The 19,586-nt window shown below is 35.2% G+C and overlaps 4 protein-coding genes across 5 annotated transcripts in view; 2 read left to right on the top strand and 2 right to left on the bottom strand.

Annotated features, from left to right (window-relative positions):
- Positions 1–326, top strand: part of l(3)80Fj (lethal (3) 80Fj) — a 64,158-nt gene extending 63,832 nt beyond the window's left edge. The window contains exon 31 of the mRNA XM_074170437.1: positions 67–326. Coding sequence (XP_074026538.1) covers positions 67–195 — 129 coding nt within the window. The 3' untranslated portion in view covers positions 196–326. The remainder of the gene's footprint in view (positions 1–66) is intronic.
- On the bottom strand, positions 311–15,022 carry Nf-YB (Nuclear factor Y-box B). Of its 2 annotated transcripts, none has more exons than XM_023168912.2 (5): positions 14,786–15,022; positions 14,569–14,729; positions 14,296–14,493; positions 543–609; positions 311–493 (listed from the first exon to the last, which is right to left on the bottom strand). In XM_023168912.2, the coding sequence occupies exons 1-5, from the start codon at positions 14,871–14,873 to the stop codon at positions 399–401; spliced, it is 609 nt and encodes a 202-aa protein (XP_023024680.1). In that variant the 5' UTR covers positions 14,874–15,022; the 3' UTR covers positions 311–398. The 2 variants fall into 2 exon arrangements, with proteins under 2 accessions (XP_023024680.1, XP_023024681.1); XM_023168913.2 differs by having other exon boundaries at positions 14,581–14,729.
- Positions 551–14,288, bottom strand: LOC141480453 (uncharacterized). Its single transcript, XM_074170438.1, has 2 exons — positions 13,183–14,288; positions 551–13,079 (listed from the first exon to the last, which is right to left on the bottom strand). The coding sequence occupies exon 2, from the start codon at positions 12,700–12,702 to the stop codon at positions 9,838–9,840; it is 2,865 nt and encodes a 954-aa protein (XP_074026539.1). The 5' UTR covers positions 12,703–13,079; positions 13,183–14,288; the 3' UTR covers positions 551–9,837.
- Positions 15,023–15,152: 130 nt separating the features above from the next.
- LOC141480454 (uncharacterized) lies at positions 15,153–18,952 on the top strand. The gene is made up of 2 exons (XM_074170439.1): positions 15,153–16,525; positions 17,721–18,952. Exons 1-2 carry the CDS (start codon positions 16,396–16,398, stop codon positions 18,614–18,616), a joined length of 1,026 nt encoding a protein of 341 aa, XP_074026540.1. The 5' UTR covers positions 15,153–16,395; the 3' UTR covers positions 18,617–18,952.
- Positions 18,953–19,586: the final 634 nt, after the last annotated feature.

Below are 19,586 nucleotides of genomic sequence, written 5' to 3'. Positions count from 1 at the left end.
TCTGAATGAATTTGAACATTTTTTTGAAATCCATAATGGGAAATTTTATTTATTTTTTTCTTTCAGAGATGTTTGGGGATTCTAGATCTTGGAGCAAGAGAAGCTTTATCTGATGTTGTGAGCAAAGTCCTGAAAAAAATATTATCCCAACCAGAAGGAAAAGAAGAAGAATTAGATGACACATTACTGACTTGATCATTACATTTAACCCTTACAGTGTTTCCAAAAGTCGCTAAGTGCGAAATTTTATTTTTTATTTTGGGTATTTATATTATCCATGTTGTTAAGAAGTTTGTAAGAAATAAAGTCATGACGTGTAATAGACATTTATTACCTTTTTATTATTTCAAATATGTGAAAGAGTGAGTTTCATGGTATAGTTATGCCTATATAACAAATTACCCTAATTGAAATTGATGTATAGAATTATTGTCCTGATAAGTATATATCACCGTTTCTGTTCCTACACTATCTGTCACACTGCCACTCGCACCTAAAAAAAAAGATGATTCTAATTGAAACTTGAAAACTGTTCAACTTACCAAATGACTCTTCGGGAATTTCTTCAAACATGCCTTCACCGGCAAGATTTTTATCAGTTTTGGCTGCCTGTAAAAAGAAAGTCAAATAAAAATAATGATGATACAAATTTATAATTCAGTCAGACTGAAATTATTAATTTCAAATGAGTATATGTCGATAGTTTGTCATGAACCACCTCTATAGCTCAACGGAATGCATCAACAAAACTTAATCAGTGATCAATCATAATTCAACGAAGTGTCAGAAATGAACATGAAACAAATAGATGACTTATACTCATTCTGAGAAAAAGCGAATTTTTTAATTGTAATTCGTGAGCTTTTGTTGTATAAATTATGGAGCGGTTGTTAGTGAGAATTTTGTTCAGAACAAGTCGAAAGTAGACATTTATTCAACACCATTGAATATATTAAAAAAAGAGGTTTCCATGTTGCTGGTAACCTTTGCGTGTCATCCTCCTATTCATACTACTGAGTCGTTTATCGATATTCTCTCTGATTGTTCGAGAGTAGAAGTTTTCATTGCTTGCCAATGGTTTTGTTTTCTCGAAATTGATGGTGTGTGTCCTGTCTCCAATATGTGTTGGAAAATGGAAGATGTGACTTTTCCCTTTACTGCGTGCGTGCATTGATTCGTCTGTTGGTCTGGCCGATGTAAGTAACGGTCTTGACACGGTACTTCATACACGTCTTGGGAATCCAGTGTTAGTCTGATCCTTCGGATTACGGAGCATGGACCTTATTGTTCGTTCTGGTACGAACAATGTTGCTAAGTTATATTGGCAGAGAATTCTGCTGATTTTTTCTATGGTTCCTTTGATGTGTAGTAGTATTATTGTTATGACCGGTGTTTCTTGGGTTTTCTTCTGTTTATTTGTGATCTTGGAAGCCGTTTTTATAATTTTCTCTGAGAACTCATTAATTCGTAGCGTTGTCTCGATGGTGTTCAAACCCTGTTGCCTGTGTTTGTTGTCTGCCAGCCTCCTTGAACGTGTAATCAGTGTTTTTGCCACCGAGTGAATTTGTTTTGGGTGGTGGTGTGAATTTGCGTTCAGGTACCTATTAGTGTGTGTTGTCTTTGGATTTAATGTGTGGCCTAGTATACCGTCGTCAGGCTCTTTTATGATCAACACATCGAGAAATGCGAGATGGTTATCTGTTTCAACTTCTTTCGTGAATGGATTCCATTTAGGTGATCTGGAAACCCTGGAAAGTTCGTGGTGTCCATGTGACCAAATGACGAAACTGTCTTCGACATATCTCAGCCAGAGTTTTGGTTTCAGGTCTGACGTTGCCACTGCTTATGTTTCAATTTCTTCCATAAAGAGATTGATAGGAGATGTGGCGAGCCCATCGGTGTCCCCTCAATTTGAATATTACTGGAGTTTTTTCCCAATACCAAATCGTTATTTCACACCTCGACACGTGTTTCAATCACCAAGTGATCATCTTCAAGATGCTCGTAGATGAAATACGTATTTTTGATGCTCAGTAACCGGCAGTACATTTTACAACCTTGTTTGCATCCTGGTATATCCTTCATTCACTGCGAACTCGGGGTTTTTGACAATTTCTCTCGATAAAATATAAATTTATACATACAAATGTATCGACCTCTGTGACCAATAATCTTAATCCAAATAAAGTTACGGCGATGGTCCAAAAAATATGGAGAAAATAATTTTGAAATGATTTCTAAAATCATCCGTGAATTTCTTTAATTTTCTGAAATAATATAGATGAGCCACGGTTTGAATTATACAGGGGTATGAAGTATAGTATTTTATCGATTTCTCCAATAATCAATAATTCTTTTGTAACGGAAAATAATATTGTTTCCTAGACAAACTTCGATGTTTTTCAATGACAAAATTTTCTGAAATGAGAATTCACGAATGTACAAAGGTTGCAACTCGTCAAAAAAATGTGTTGTCCAAAATATTAGTATTTGTTTACTATTCATAATTTATTTTTTATTTATTTATTCATTAACGGGTAACACCCAATTAAGTTTAAGAGATTTCACAATAAATTATATGAATACAACAAATAATTACATCTAACTTACTTGCTAAAAGTAAAACTAATTTATTAATAAAAAAAATAAATAACAGTGAGAAAATAAATTTACTGAATTGAATTATTAATTAAATAAATGAATGATTAAGATATATTTACTACCATTTATAATTTGTTTGTGAGCGAGCGTAATGCAAACTTAAATTTTGTTTCGTTCAATGAAAAGAAGTCCAGATTGACTTTATTACCACTAATAGCAACTCTAGACAGGGGAGAATGTTTACCGTAGTTACAAAGATGAAAATCTATTGCAAATGTTTCTGTATTCCTTGTACTTCTAGAAGGAACATGTAAGCCAATTTGTGCTAGCAATGCAGAACAGTTAATAAGATAATTTAATAATTGGAATAAGAGTTTTAAGTCAGTTTCCACTCTACAACTATTTAGCTTCATTATATCTGCAACCCTACGAATATCATCTAATGAATGGTCCTTCAAGGGCATTTTTAACTTGAACGCCAAAAATTTAAGAAATTTGTTTTGTACCCGTTCAATGTTAAGTGCAGGACTTTCATAGGTGGGTGACCATATGGAACTGCAATAATCAAAACTGATCTTACTAGGGTGAAATACAGCATTTTTATACATTCAATATTAGAGAAGTCCTTGGAAGTACGACAAATGAAGCCTAGCTTTTTTGTTGCTTTGTTTGTAATGTAATTATAATGTAGGTGAAAGTCCAGTTTTTTATCCATCACTACTCCCAAATCAGTTACAAATTCGACACGTGTTAAAAGTTCTCCCGATATGTAATAATCATAGTTTATAGGTGTAAGTACTCAATAGAACGTCATACATTTACATTTATTCATGTTGAGATTCATATCATTTTGTGAACACCATTCACTAAATCTGTTTAAATCTATCTGTAATACTAAGCAATCATCTGGTGTTTGAATTGTCTTAAACATTTTTAAATCATCTGCAAAAAGTAAGATGTCAGTATATTTTAAGTTAACTCTGACATCATTAATAAATATGTTGAAAAGAAACGGCCCTAGATGGCTTTGTGGCACACCTGATAAAACATTAATTTCGTGAGATATGTATTCCTTGACTTTCACATATTGAGATCTGTTACTAATATAGCTTATCAGCCATTCCAATAGTTTTCCACTTCATTTCTCACATAAAATTGAATGGTTCACTGTGTCAAATGCTTTGGAAAAGTCAGTATAAATGACATCTACTTGATGTTTCTCCTCCAAAGCATTCAACACATACTGTGAAAACAACAGTAGGTTGGAAGTTGTTGATCTCCCTCTGGTAAAGCCATGTTGTTCATCTATAAGAACTTGATTAACTGGATCTTTGATTTCGTCACATACTGTGGACTCGAGCACTTTGGGTGTATACTAAAACCAATAATGATTGAGAGTAGAAGCCCAGTTGACAGCAAATCGGGGGCGTGCTTATTAATTTTTGAGAGGGTTAAGAATGAAAGAAAAATTCTTAGGACAATTAGTTAAAATATTCATACACATTTTTTATTTATTTCATTAAAACTTTGCAATATCGTAATTTACCTAATCGTTGTAGTCATTAGGTGGGCCTTATGAAAACGGAGTAATAATCGTGGTAATTATAGTAGGTACCAAATAAATTAACAATATTAATAAAAAACACTATATATATATATATATATATATATATATATATATATATATATATATATATAAACTTTTTTCACTATTGGGTTGCAGCAATTGATAAGTGAACTCTTTATAACTATTCTCAAGCTTTCGAGTAACTTAAACTCATAGTCAGGGGTACTAGAAAATACAAATTACAAATTTTTGATAATAGAATATAATATAAATGTAAATGTACAAATTTTCGTCTAATCTTCAACCTCAGATTCGTCACTGTTGCTACCGCTATCATCAAAGTGAATTATGATTGGGTATTGTGTTCAATACGGTTGTCTACGTCCCACATTTTTTGCTCCTCTTTTAAAACATGCTGCATGCATTTCTTCCAGTCTTCTGCAGAAACAGTTCGAATAGCTTCTTGTAGGTGATGTTGCACGTCCACTAATTCAAATGTTCTGTTTTCTCATGCCACATATCCTTTTACTTGCGCCCAGATTAATTCTATTGGGTTTAATTCGCAGTGGTATGGTGGTAACCTTAAAACTGTAATTCCACGACTTAACGCCATTTCATCCACTGCGAATTTTTTATATTTGTCTGTGTGTAATTTTGTTAGCTGAAATAGTTCTGCCTTTAAACTATCTTTGTTATATTGGATGTTCTTATTAATTAACCATTCTTGTATTGCTGCTTTTTTTCCATGATTGTTTCGGTAATGGTTCTAAATGTCGACTATGGTATGGGGCATTGTCCATGACGATGACAGACCCAGGTTCCACAAGTTGAATGATGCCTTCAAACCATTTTTCAAACACCTCCGCATTCATCTCATCATGATAGTCGCTTGTTTTCTTAGATTTAAATATTAATTCACCATTTGGTAAAAATCCACTGTCGCTTCCTATATGCGTAACTATCAGACGACTACCTTTTCCAGATGGCTGTTTTAACCCAACTGACAAACCTTCAATAAAGACTTGTCGTGCACTTGTTATATTACCATTCTGCCATACTTAACCCATGTCTCGTCCATGAAGTACAACTTTTTTTTGAGCTTCCGAAATTCGTCAATTTTTCTTAGATAGTTTCTTCTCCATGCTATTATTTCTTGACGTTCAATGAGAATGCTTTTCCTGTCAACTTTTCCGTACGTAAATTTCATTTCGTGTACAAGTTTCCTAAAAGTTTCTTTACCCATTTTTGGGACCAATTCATGATCGCTAAGTGCCTCCAGAACTGTTTGTAGTGTGGGCAGCTCATTTCTGAAAAAGAAACTGTGGATAGTTCTGCGTATACTGGTTTTGGCTTCTTCATCAACTGTGATTTTTTTTCGTCCGCTACTAGTTTTTGGCGTTTGTACGTCCCCATGAATTTCTGCTTTTTAGTATTTTGTAAATCGATGATTTTGGTACACCGGTATTATCAGAGCACATATCAACTAATTTATCTTTTGTAATTGTGGAATTTAATGATGTAGAAATGCCCGGTTGGTTATTCGGAGGTACAGACGTAGAATAACAGCACATATGCACAAAGTCATCTTTTGGTGGCTGATGATCTCTTTCAAGACAGTGAAATACTCGCAGTACAATTTGTTTTTCTCTTACTGACCGAGACTCCGACCGTTTTACCTTTATCGACGTGGAAGGCCCGACCATGTCTCCCATTTTTTGAGTAGTTTGAGAACGGTGTAGAAATATAATTATGTAACGCTTAAACACTTATTAGCACTATTATTTTCACCAATTGTTATCACAACACGTCGATTGCTGACTAACTTAACTGTAAAACGTACAATTCACGCTGTATAATTTACAAACCAATGATACGCTCATGGCTGCAAGTACATTAGTGAGGACTGCAACGATGAGATGGAAGTTACGGTAAAGTGACAAAGACAGAAATATCGTTGCGTACAGCGTTGCCACTAGTTGTAATAAATATCTAACACTATACAGAAAATAATCAATTTTAACTGATCAGTAATCAGGAAATGTATAAGTATTACTCATTACAAGCTCATTACTGATTTTTGTTATAAATAATACCTTTTAATCGTACTAGTATTGTGTATTATCTATAATTTGCCATAACCTACAACTCTACTGCTTACTATATTTTGATTCTGCTATAAAGTGGTAACGTAAAATTTAGATATGACAACGCGCTTTACTCTCAATCATTATTGGTTTTACTATAGCACTGATAATACTTATTGGGCGATAATTCTGTATATTAGCTTTATCACCAGATTTATGAATAGGTGTTATGAAGTTTGATTTCCAGTATAGAGGAAATATACCTAATTTCAGAGAAGAGAAAAACGCTAATAATGGTTTTGCAAGTGTAAATCGGCAGTTTCTCAATAAAATATTTGGTATTCCATCCGGACCAGGATCTTTATTAATGTCTAATTCCCCTAGCTTGGTTAGAATCATTCCTAGACTAATAGTGCAGTTACTTATGAGGGTATTATCGTAATTAATTTCTGGTATATTAGTCAGCTCATTAGGTTCATAAATAGATTGAAATTCTATAGCAACATTATTTACAATATCATTACCATTTTCAAAATACTGATCACTCAAATACATATTTTCGGGCAGACCAGGATTTTTTCTTTTATTATTAATAAAATTCCAAAATTGTTTAAGGTTTCCTGTTGTATTTATATTGTATTCAGTGATTCGTACAAAATTATCATAATTGTGTTTACTTAGTTCATTGCATTGTCTTCTAAGGTTGGAAAATATCAAATAATCATCCCAATTTCGACTTTTTTTAACCGCTTATGTGCTATTTTCTTTTCTTTAGTATATTAAGTCACTCGAAAACCAATGAGGAAACTTTGATTTTCTAAATCGCACAACGGGAATAAAATTGTGCATACCATAAAACAGCACCTTGTAAAAAATTATCAACTGCCATATCTATGTCAGTTATATTACCCCATAGTTCGTTCCAGTTTATTCCGGCCAAGTAATAATTTAGACCTATATAATCGCCCTTTTTTAAATTGTATCTAAAACTATTATTAGAGCTGGGATCATTTGATAATTCCACTTGAAAAAATAAAATCCAAAATACAGCCATAGCAGTTTTTAATTGTGTTTATTTGAGAGAAACTATGGTTTGTGCCATATTACTTATAGTTATATTTGTGGAAGTGATACACACCTCCCAACTCATCATTATACCAATCCACGTTCGGCAAATTGTAGTCACCCGTTTTAATTATTTTATGATACGGAAAACGATTTCTAATGTCATCAATAGCTAAGCAATGATCTTCATAAGCTGTCAAATCAGCTCCAGGTGGAAAGTAGACACTACCAATTATTAATTTGTCTTTATCATAACAAATCGTGTTCGATATTATTCTGTGTGACTAAAATAGGCTTACAAGAAAATAACTTTTTGATACCAATCAACACTCCTCCGCCTCTAGACTTTCAACGGGTTATATGTGATCTGTTCTTCCTGAATATATTAAAATTTGACAAACCAAGCTCACTATCTTTCAAATCCTCATGTAACCAACTTTCATTAAAAATAATATCATAATCACAGGTTGTTACATTACAAATTAAAGTTTTGATTTTAGTTCAAATACCGCGTACATTCTGATAGTAGATGTTCAGTTTCCCTTTAAGTGATGTGTTACCTTTATTTATACGTGACAATCCTTGGTATTCCACGCAGATATTTAATTGTTAGGTTGATCTCTCCGTTGAAGAGGGGTTTGATCCGAGCTTAATTTTATTTCCGCGTAATTGATCTTGTTCTTATTTTTTAAAATATCTATTACGTTATCTTTGGACTCTAATATCAATTTAATCGGTCTGGGGTTATTTCTTGTTCTTCCAACACGAATAACTTTCTTAATGGGTATATTTGAGCAAACACTAAAACTTATTTAATCTTCGTGGTGTCATGATTTATTCTTTCCTGTATAACAGTGGATTCGGACTCTGGCAAATTATAAAGCATGAGATTGTTGGCCCTTTGTTTTCGTTCCTCTGCTTCATTAACTATATCAAAGTTTAATATGTTTTTGTTATTGCTGACATTTTGCATAGTTGGCATGGAGGTCAGGAGTTTTTCCAGGTTTTCTTGAAGTTTTCTGAAATTTTGTTCAAGTGTTTCTATTTGATTTTTCATGGCCCGGAGAAGCCTCAGACCTTCTTGACATATTGTACAGAAATATTTTAGTACTCTTTTATTCTTCAATTGCATGCATTTTACTTCAGATGCCGTAAGGCCACCACATAAGAAATGTATTTTTAGTCTGCAGCCATCACATTCACAGAATTCCTCGGTAGTAATTTTCTTTTGACATATCATGCAACCCATCCTATGATTAATTTATTCGATGGGATTAATTGATCCACCCCGTACAACTAACAGGGTATTTATTGGAACCAAAAAACAAACAAAAAATCTGTTTAAAAAAATCTGTTTAAAATCTGTTTTTCCGTTAATCAGCTGTCGCCCCCATACGAACGACAACTCTCAGAAGTTGAGAAACTTGAGCGAGCTAAGGACTAACGAGGTCTTACCTTTTAACGTGTGATTCGAGAAAAAACTTTGTAAGGTTTTTTGTCAAAAACACTTGGTCCACTAATAATAATTGGATTAATTACAAATTGCCATTCAACACGTGATTTTTAGAAAAATCTATTGTTACAGTTAGATAGATGACCACTTTTGCTGCAATTTGGTATCAATTCTAAGAAAAACTGTTAACTTTTCACTTTAAAAATTGACTTCGAATGGGAGCATAAACTAACTCCATTAACATCTGGACAAATATGGACATAATTTATATATTTAGAAATTCTATTAAGTACCAGGACCACCTCGTCTCCACCCGATGTTTTGTAAAAATACAGGATGAAAACAATAACTTAACCATCAGGAACCATTTGTTTTGGTCTATTTGCCACGTCCATTATTGAGTTTAGTAGGGAACTTGAGGAGTATCGATTATTGGGGTCATGTCGAGCGTGACCAAGATACTACAAAATACTGGCAATATGCCAGTACATGTACATGTTCCTAAAGTCCTGGCAACGGTTTTACAAGTACAATAATATCTTAATATTGGCTTGTTTGGTTCATCAAGTGCTTCTCCATCATCATATTTCCTCTTTGAAAATATCGTCCTGAAACTCTTCATTTTCTTCCCCCTGTAATGTATCCTGTGTACACGAAGCTGATAGTTCAACCTGGTATATACCTATGGTAAAATCTCTTAGATAGATAATCTATTGTGAGGCGAGGAAAATTTGGAATCAGGTTTCCATTCATACGGATCCACTGACCATTTCTCAGATGAAGATTGTCCACTTCCACTCAAGCCTGGATGACATTTACCTCCTGTGATTTTCGTAGCAATTCTTGTGCCAGCTGAGCATTGGTACCTCTCATTGTGACTGGGTTGATGAGTGCACCAGCGATTTGATATAGATTGCCAAGATTGTGGGCGTGTGGCATTTCAATTGTTTTAGCAAAAATTGAGAAATACTTTTCAAATGTCCATTTGTGTGTGTGTGTGTGTGTGTATGGGAGAATTGGCATTGGAATTATCCTTTTGCCACAGAGTGTTGGATATATGTAGTCAGTCATATAATTATTTTACTTTTTACCACAAACCTAATCAATGCATCACAGATCAACTTGTTTTCCCTTGCTAGAAGGCTTGTAATGTTTACCGGGAGTTGGATATTGAGGGATGTAAGTGTGGACAGTAGGTTTTCTGTTTCTTGAACATGGTTTTTACATGCAAAAAATAAATGGTTCAAATCCGCTACAGAGTTATCATCACATGTACATAACCTAGTGTTGTGTGCGCCTATTCTAAATAAATGTGCTGGAAAACTTCCGTGATTGAGTTTGAGCCGTGTTATTGTGACGGCATAAAACCTTGGTACTGTATATAATTCAATATGTGGAATTGACATGGGAAGAATGGGATGAATCAGAGTATAAGGATTATTAGATTTGATAGTATAGTTATGCCAATTATCTCGCCATTTGTCCTTATGAATTTTTTTTAACTTAGCTATTAGGTCTAGAGAGGTATATATATTTTCTTTTTCACTTAATTGGGTAGCTTCTTTAGCTGCGCGATCGACCAACTCATTGCCCAGTATTCCCGCATGACCTTTCACCCAAACGAATCTAACTCTACCTGAAGAAGAAATGATAGTATGTATGTGTCTTCTGATGTTGCAAAGCAATACATTGTCATATTTTTTCATGATTGGATGACTGATAGAATCTAGTGCCGATTTGGAATCTGACAAGATAATTGATTCGCTCACCCTGTTGCTCGTTATCCATAGTAATGCCCTCTCTATCGCGTAAATCTCAGCTGTATAAATAGATGCATCATTAGATATTCGGACTTTGTGAGCCATTTTGGTGGATGAAACGTAAAACGCACATCCAGTACCTAGCTCAGTCTTGGAGCCATCAGTATATATAATTTCTACATTAGGCTTATAGCCACTCAGCAAGGTTTTGATGAGGTTATTATTTAATCTAGGAGTTTCAGAATATTGGGGAATTATGACAATGGGCTTGAGCACTATTTCTTGTAAGTTAAGATGATAAATAGGAAACTTATCGGTTTTTGGCAAGGCTCCGATTGACTTCATCTCTATAAAGGCCTCTGCAAGAGGTGGACTATTTTTTATTCTCCAGTAGTAATTTGTTAAATTCTCTACAGATAGACTACAGATCTTGTCTGTGAACCCATCTGATGAGAATCTCATTTTTTTCACTAACATCTTGCATGCCAAGAATTGTCTTCTTATATATAGAGGTGGCTCTTGTGCCTCCGCCAGAATTGCAGGACATGGAGAAGATCTAATTGCTCCTATACTTATTCTAATTGCTCTATATTGAATTCTATCTATTGAGGTTAAATTCGTGGAAGATGATGAACCATACAACACACATCCATAGTCGACGATAGAGCGTATATAGGCTCTATAAAACATCAATGCTATTTTTGGATCTGAACCTTGCTTAGTGTTTGCTACACATCTTAACATATTCATGCCTTTTTCACATTTTTTTTGCACATGCTTAATATGAGACGTCCAGGTAAGTTTTCTGTCCAAAACCATACCTAGATACTTATGCTCGTGCTTAACTGGTATATTGATACCACATAATCTTATCGTATTTGGAGTAGAGAGGCGAAGTCTTGAGAAAAATGTGATGCATGATTTTTCGGCGGAAAGTGTAAAACCATGTTGTGTGAGCCAATTCTTTAAGCAGTACATTATGCATTCTAGGTCCGATACACATTCACCGTACGACTTACGAACCGTGTATATACAGAAATCATCTGCATACTGTATGACTTTGATTGAGTTATCAAACATGTTGTGCAATTCAGCTGTATACACATTGAATAAAATGGGGCTCATCACTGATCCCTGTGGTAATCCTTGAGAAACAAATCTAGGTCCATGCAAGTTGTTATGAGAATCTCTCACAAAAACTTGTCTCTCACGATATAGTTCGGTAATCCTGCAGGCAGCCTTTATATCGATACCAAAGTGATTCAATTTCTCCTCGAGAATATTCAAGTCCAAGAAAAAGCAGGCTAATATCGTATTATCAGAAAAATTGTTTTGGATATCAGTAACTATATGTGCTAAGGCATCAATTGTGCCCAAACCTCTTCGAAAACCGAACTGAGTAACTGGAAATAGATTTTTTTTTTCCACATGTAATTCCAATCTTAATTTTAACATCCTTTCAAAAACCTTTGTTAGGCATGACATGAGGGCAATAGGTCTATATGAGGAGGGTAGAGTTTTATCCTTCCCTGGTTTTGCAATAAAAGTTATAATAATTTTTTTTAAATTATTTGAAAATTCACCTTTCAACCACCAGTCATTAAAAATTTCTAATAAATATTGCTTCGCATTCAGAGGGAGTAAACCAATCATCCTGTAAGTGACACTGTCGATGCCTGGCGATGAACTATTAGTTAATTTAATGACATTCTCCATTTCTTCTATTGTAAAGTTTTCATAAAATTCCTCATGTGCGGAATTGCTATTTTGCTTATTTATTCTGATAGGAGTGTTTATAGCAAAACTTGGGGCAAGATTATCCAAAAGTTTATCGATCAATTCCGGATGCAATGTTGTCCTACCAATCTGATAATTTTTGTTCGATATTTTTTTCATGAATTGCCATATTTTAGTGGGGCTAGTGTTTTTATTCAACCTATTAATGAATGTGACCCAACAATCTAATGACTTTTTTTTAAATAACAACTTAGTCTTAGCCTCAATATTTTTATACTCCAGATAATTATCATAATTTGACAGAGTTCTGTAATTTGATAATTTTTCTTTTCGTTGTTTAGTGATTTGAGTACATTCTTCATCCCACCATAATGGTCGAGAGAAGGAAGGTTGGAAGGGCAATTTCTCGGTCATTGACCGATTTCTTGCTTCCATTATCCACCTAGTTTTCGTCACTAATCAAGAGTTATTCGATTCCTCAGTGGAAAGCTGTTGTGGAACAATCGCGGCAATATCATACTGTATGCCAAGGTATGGCATACAATACTTACCTAACTTGCCATACCCTTACCCAGTAAGGGTATGGCATTTCGATAACTCCGATCCACAACAAAAATGGCACCTTCATTAAACCATCCCCTCATGTCGTCTAAGTTTCTTTCAAACTGATTCTCCAAATTATTGCGTCATTGTTGCGAGCGTCTGAGAAATAGGGTCCTTGAATACTCAAAATATATTCATCCAGGGCTATAATCAACACTGTTTTCACCAGATGATGTCCCTTGTATCGGCAGAAAGATTGGCGCAGTATCCTTAAATTACAATTTTTATTTATGGCAGCATATGAACCGTCGATGTGAATGATGGTCTTCAGGTTGTCTGGGGTCGGGTTATATAAAACATTGGCAAACTCACCCACATGCCTTCCAATATATAATTCCCTATCGATGACTGCAAAGCCAATATTCGATGGAACAAATCTTTGCACCACTTTAGAAATTGCTAGGCTGGTGGCCTTCATTTAATCATCCGACAGACCCTGGCGCAATTTAAAGAGGAATGTCATAAGGTATTTTTTCCTTATATGTATATCTATAACCATGTTCCCGTGGGACCATATCACAGAACATAAAAAGATTACGAAATTGTTCTTTTGTTATAGAATCGATTCTTCAATTATTAGCAACATTTCATCAACGTTCAACACATCAGAATATGTTTGCTATCAAAAACATTCATAACTCTTGACAGAAATCGAATGACATTCCATATTTTGGATATGGAATAATACAGTTACTTGCATAGAAAATTAGTAGATACAAGTTTAGGAAACAAAAACGTTGTTATTTCAGTACAGTAAATTGTGTTTTGTTAATCTGATCTTTAAAATTGCCTTTGGCTTTTTAAAAAACGTTAAAGAGGTACAAAAGAAATTTGGCAGTTATCAATTTAAGCAAGTCATGTTTACTCTGCTGGAATTAAGTGTACTACTTTTCTATACAAGCAACTGTACACAATTCTAGAATATACAGGGTGTAACATGAGTACGTTAAAATATTCAAGTGGCGTATTCCTGAAACAATTTTAAGAAAAAAAGTCTATATGAACTTGTGTCCGAAAATTATTCGTTTCAAAGATACGGGGTGTTGAAATTGAATTTTTTTGTTTGCTTTTTGAAAATAACTCTTGCAAAAAATAAGTCATCTGCACGAGTATTGCATTGCAATAAGATGTACTTTCTTAGACAATAAAGTACAGTGATTGATTCAGTGAAATTGAAGGAACACGGTCCGCTTTCATCGATACTCAACATTGTGTTTTCTTCTAACTGAAAGTATACCGAAGTGCCAAGTTTTGAGTTCCACTTAAAAGATTTATAGTTAGCAGACAAGAGTAATTTGAATTTTTGCAAAATTTAATGCTTGGAAAAACAAATATTCACGTAAAAATATTTTGAATTAATAAAATTAAAATTATGAGATTATCTTGAATAAATATTTAAATTTTCAAAGGGACATCGCCACTTACTTCTCTGTATTTTTGCAAATATATTTTTAGAGGTTCGACATAATTGTCAAATCCTAGACTACTCATAGCAACTAAAATGTCTTCTCCATTAATAGTTTTTCTCTTTTCCATATGACAGCGGTCACTTGCTTCACTCGTTATGAAACTAATGAATTCCGACACACATTCCTGTACACACTCTCTAGCATCTTTGGCAATCTAAAAGAGAACTGGTGAATAAAGTGTAGAATAAATAATTCAACCACAAAAGCAAAGAGTAAAGGTAATGCCTACTTTGTTAGTTACCTTTCCTGTCTCGGGAATGGCTTTTTTCATGATTTTTGCAACATTTGCTATAGGTAGGAAACGATCTTGTTCACGCAAGGGTGCTCCTATCTTTTCCCCATCATGATTCGAATCATCGGTGTTTTCAGCAGTGAGTTGATCATGTTCATCTGAAATACTATCACTATGTATTCAGCTTTCCATAGAAATCAACAATTACTGTTACCATCCATTTCTTCAACATGGACCATGTACTGATCAGTTAAAGGAGTTAATGCATATGAATGTGTCATATCTTCCACTTTTTCCATCATCTGATTTTTCTAATCAAAGCAAATTTACCATTTTTTCACATCTGACAAGACTAAAATAGTATTTATGATTTTTCCAATCAAATGCCAACAATATAAGAGTAATTATAAGATATTTCAATTTCTAATGAGTGTTTTCCAAGGTTGCCACACTGTTGTTATGTCAGATAGCTGTCAAGTTGACAAGTTGACTAATTTATGTTGTGCTAATTTCGAAGTGTAGCATCTATCTTTCGAGATGAAACAAGTTATAGAAACGATTTTCGATTTTACGAAAGTTCGTAAAAAGCCAAAAGAAGCAAGTCTGGCTATAATATCAACTATTATAGAATACTATGAAATAAGTAGTACCGAACTAGTGGAAGCATATAAATTATTTGCAAAGAGAATGGACTTGAATTTGAGAAACAAAAAACCTCTAATTCATCGTCTTATCGAATCCGACTCTGACATCAGCGATCTGGATAGCGACGATATTATATCGGGCGAAGAAAGCTAAGCGGCAAAGATTCCAAAAAAGAGGAAAAAAGAGCCAGAAACGGCTCAACAAATCAAACAGTTGAAACCCGGTTTTTCCCAGACTGAATGGACCAATAAGCCAAAATTAAATAAAACCACACCCGCCTTATTACAAAAGCCGGGCGTGGCAGTGGAAAATCAAATTCAAAAGCCCACTCAGAAAACTGAGCAAATACAGAGGAAACAGAAGTCCCGCCACCTGACTCAATGGAAGTAGGTGGTAGGCGACGAAGAACTAGTAACAGACACCCCGAAAACTGACCGGGCAGAAACACACAAAAAAGCTGATAAGCCTCCACCTATAACCATCCGCGCAAAAGAAAAGTGGAAAGCTTTTAACACGATTGCTGCTGCGCAAAACATCTCCATATTGCGGGCTGAGAACACAACAGATGGAATTAAAGTCCATCTTAAAAATATAGATGATTATAGGAGAATTACTCGGATCCTCAATCAAGAGAAAATACCCTACCACACCTATACAATGAAAAGCGAAAAACCACCCAGATTAGTTTTTCGCGGAGTCCCGGAGTCCATAGAGTGTGACGACATCAAGACCGAACGCAGGGCAAAGGATTTGAGATCCTTTCCGTAGCCCGCCTGAGTAAAGCTAACATGGTACCGATACCGTTCGTGCTTGTTTTGGTCCCAAGGAGCCAAAACAAATATATGAGATCACTGAAATTCAAAACGTGCCTGTAAGCGCCGAAACACAGAAGCCGAGAAACCGAGCAGGGCAATATTACAGATGCCAAAAGTTTGGTCACACGCAACGCAACTGTAAAGCTGGCCGTCCACCGAGAGCGATGCTGTGCTGTGCTGAGCGGAGCGGAGTTGAGCTGGGTTAAGCGGCGCTGGTTTACCAATGTATTCTTATGAAGTACCGTCCACTAAGCTAGACGGCGTGCGGCAAGACAAGCTGCGACTTGCGGGACTCGCATCACTTCGCTTTGTGTTCGATTGAAGCTGTGCTGAGCCGTTCAAATATTAATAAATTATTTGAATAATGGGAGAATTTATTGAAATTGTTAGATTAAATCCATGCCTTTGGAAAGTAGATGAGAAAAACTATAAAAATCAAGACTTACGTGATAGTCTCTGGGAAGATATCTCAAAAAAGTGCAATATAAAAGACGGTAAGTTAAATATGCTTTCTGGAATATTTAAAAAACTAATTTATATTTTGCGTTTATAATAATAAGTAAATGAAGATATATGAGTTAAAATATACTACAAGTCTGGTCTGAATTAAAACCAAAACAAAAAATACATAAACCGGCGAAAGACTTCATATTTTTATTTATTTTGTCTTTTTATTTATAAATACAAAATTTTATTTATACAATTTTATCCTGCCACGGAATCCTGCCTATGTTAGAGTTAAAATAGTTACAAAAATTCTGCCTTATAACAAAAGATTCAGTCGTTGCTCTTGATCCTCTATGTGCTAATGGCAACCACTGATTGTTAGAGTTGCCTTTTTCCAATAGTTCCTCATTTATATTAGGGCATCTCCCCTCCCTAGTGCCTAAATAATAATGGAGAATACAAGTGGCTTTGATTATGCTATCTATACTTTCTAATTTGCATTCTAACGGACGTTTATAAATTCGAAATCTTGCTGCCAATATACCAAACGTATTTTCTATAACTCGTCTAGCTCTGCTCAGGCGATAATTGAAAACACGATTTTCTTTATTTAAAGAACTTCTTGGAAATGGTCTCATTAGATTTACCATAAGCGGAAATGCTTCATCTCCAACTATTACGAATGGAAAATTATTATCATTATAATTTTCCATAGGACTAGGTTCGGGTAAATTAAATGAATTTGTTTTTAACCTACGTCCAATAGGACTATTGGCAAATATTCCTCCGTCACTAAATCTGCCTGCTGACCCAATGTCGACGGCTATCAATTGATAATTGGCACTTGCTATGGCCATCAATACTACAGAAAAAGTTTTCTTGTAGGTAAAATATGATGAACCAGAATTCGGTGGAGCTTTTATAATCACATGTTTGCCGTCTATAGCACCGACACATTTTGGAAATTGCCATCGCTCTCTAAATTCCAATTCATACGCGTTCCAAGACTTCTCGTCGGGCATTTTCAGGAATGTTGGTTGTAATTGGGACCAGAGCGATGAACAAACTTCGTGAACAATTTTTGAGACAGTTCTTTCTCCTAAACGAAAACTGTATCCAATTGTTCTATATGATCACCTGTCGCCAGGAATCTGAAAAACATAAGAAAACATTTTTATTACAGTGTATAAAAAAATTTATTAATATTGAGATTTTAAAATTTGCACTGTTTTTTTTCTTTAGGAAACGAGGCTAAACGTCAATGGAAAAAATTAAGGGATTCATTCAGGGACGCTCTAAAACGACAAAATGATTGTAAAAGTGGAGACGCAGCTCGTATAAAACGATCATGGATATACCAGAAACAAATGGAATTTCTAGTTCCATACATGGCCAACCGAAGCAGATGTTCCAACATAGTTGACACACAAGTAAACGAAAATGTTATAGAAACAGGCCAAGACGACTATCTACAAACCCAAGAGGACCTGTCTCACATTGATTTAGAAGAAAATAAAGATCAAGAAACACCGTTGGAACATAATTATGAATTTGTGGAGCCTGCAAAGAAAAAAAAATGTCAATGGCAAGACAATGTTGTATCGTTAATGAAACAACAAGTGGAAAAAAGAGAGGCTAGGACTGCTGAGAGAAACAGCCAAAGAAAAGAACTGGAACAAAAATTACAATCCAACGATCCCCTTAAAGAATTTTTTAATAGTATGTATTTAACAACAGCTTCTATGCCTCAACGTTTTCAAATTATGATTAAGAGAAAAATATTTGATGCTGTTAGTGAGGCTGAAATGAATTTATCTCATACTACACATGTGACTAATTTAGGTAGTCATGCCAACAGAGAAAACACTGCCAATGGTTACCACCATAACTTATTTACACTACAGCCGCCACAACAATCGAACCCTGTTTATAATCAATCTATTTCTACCCCGCTGCCCTCGCCACAATCAACATCTACCCAATCATCAGGCGATGAAACAGTCGCAAGCTATTTTGGAGGATGGAATGTTAGGCACCTAAAGTATGAATTTATTATAATTAATTTGGTTGTTGTTTTTGTTATTACAGAAATATTGCAGTTATTTTTATTTCCATATGGTAAAATAAATTTGCGTTGAGAACTAAACAGTGTATATGTAATAAAACAAAATAACCTTAAACATACAGCCAAACGCTCCTCTGTGGTGATACTTTCTCGGTAGTTAGTGTTTAGCTTTATAATTTCAAATCGTATGAATTCATGAATTTCCATAAATTGTGATCTAGAAAGCCTAAAGTAATTTTTAAACTGTACATCACTTAATATTGGAATCAATTTATGAAACTCGCCAAATTGTTTTCTTTCTACTAAATGGTTTGATATCCAGAATCTATGTTTTCTCTTCTCCGCCATCAGTATAATAAGACTTAATAAATCGCTTTTGTGCTCGTCTTCGAAATCATCTTCCTCGGAACTTGCGTCCAAAAGATACTTTTTGATTTCTAAATTATTAAACATTTCAATGTCAATATTCTGCTAGTAGCTACAACACCGCACGACTAGCATTTGGTGGACGGACTGCTACAGCTTTGAACCAGCACAGCCTAGCATAGCACAGCTCAGCCTCGCACAGCACCGCTTTCGGTGGACGGCCAGCTTAAAGCAGTTCCAGCCTGCGTCAGATGTGCTGGACGGCACATGACCAAGGAATGCAAAAGACCTAAAAACTCGCCCTTACGATGCTTTAACTGCAAGGGAGAACACCCAGCGAGCTTCCATGGGTGTCCAGAACGCCCTGAAAATAAAAGGGCCTCAGATAGGCCGAACGAAAACAGACAGACCACAAACCCAAGGCCTGTCGGAAGAAACACAATCAGGAGCGACGTCTCGTACGCGAGGGCCGTCTCATCGTCATAGAACGCCTGCAGCTCTCCCGAAGGTCTCCCAACGGCCTTAGGGCAGCTGCAGGCGCTTCTAGTGAAGTTTCCGGTACTGCAATCCATGCTTGCCGAAAAAAAATAAGAAATAGTGCCCAAACGGCAGCAAAGCCAAAGATGTTCGCTGCGACTTCCATACACAGGGCCAAAAGCCAAAAGAAGCCGACAGAG

This window comes from Leptinotarsa decemlineata, unplaced genomic scaffold, assembly GCF_025532065.1.
Source record: "Leptinotarsa decemlineata unplaced genomic scaffold, Ldec_3_MD MMD2_P_RNA_scaffold_9, whole genome shotgun sequence".
NCBI lineage: Eukaryota > Metazoa > Arthropoda > Insecta > Coleoptera > Chrysomelidae > Leptinotarsa > Leptinotarsa decemlineata.
The sequence above is the reverse complement of the archived record's forward strand: the minus strand, read 5'-3'. Positions and strand labels throughout refer to the sequence as shown.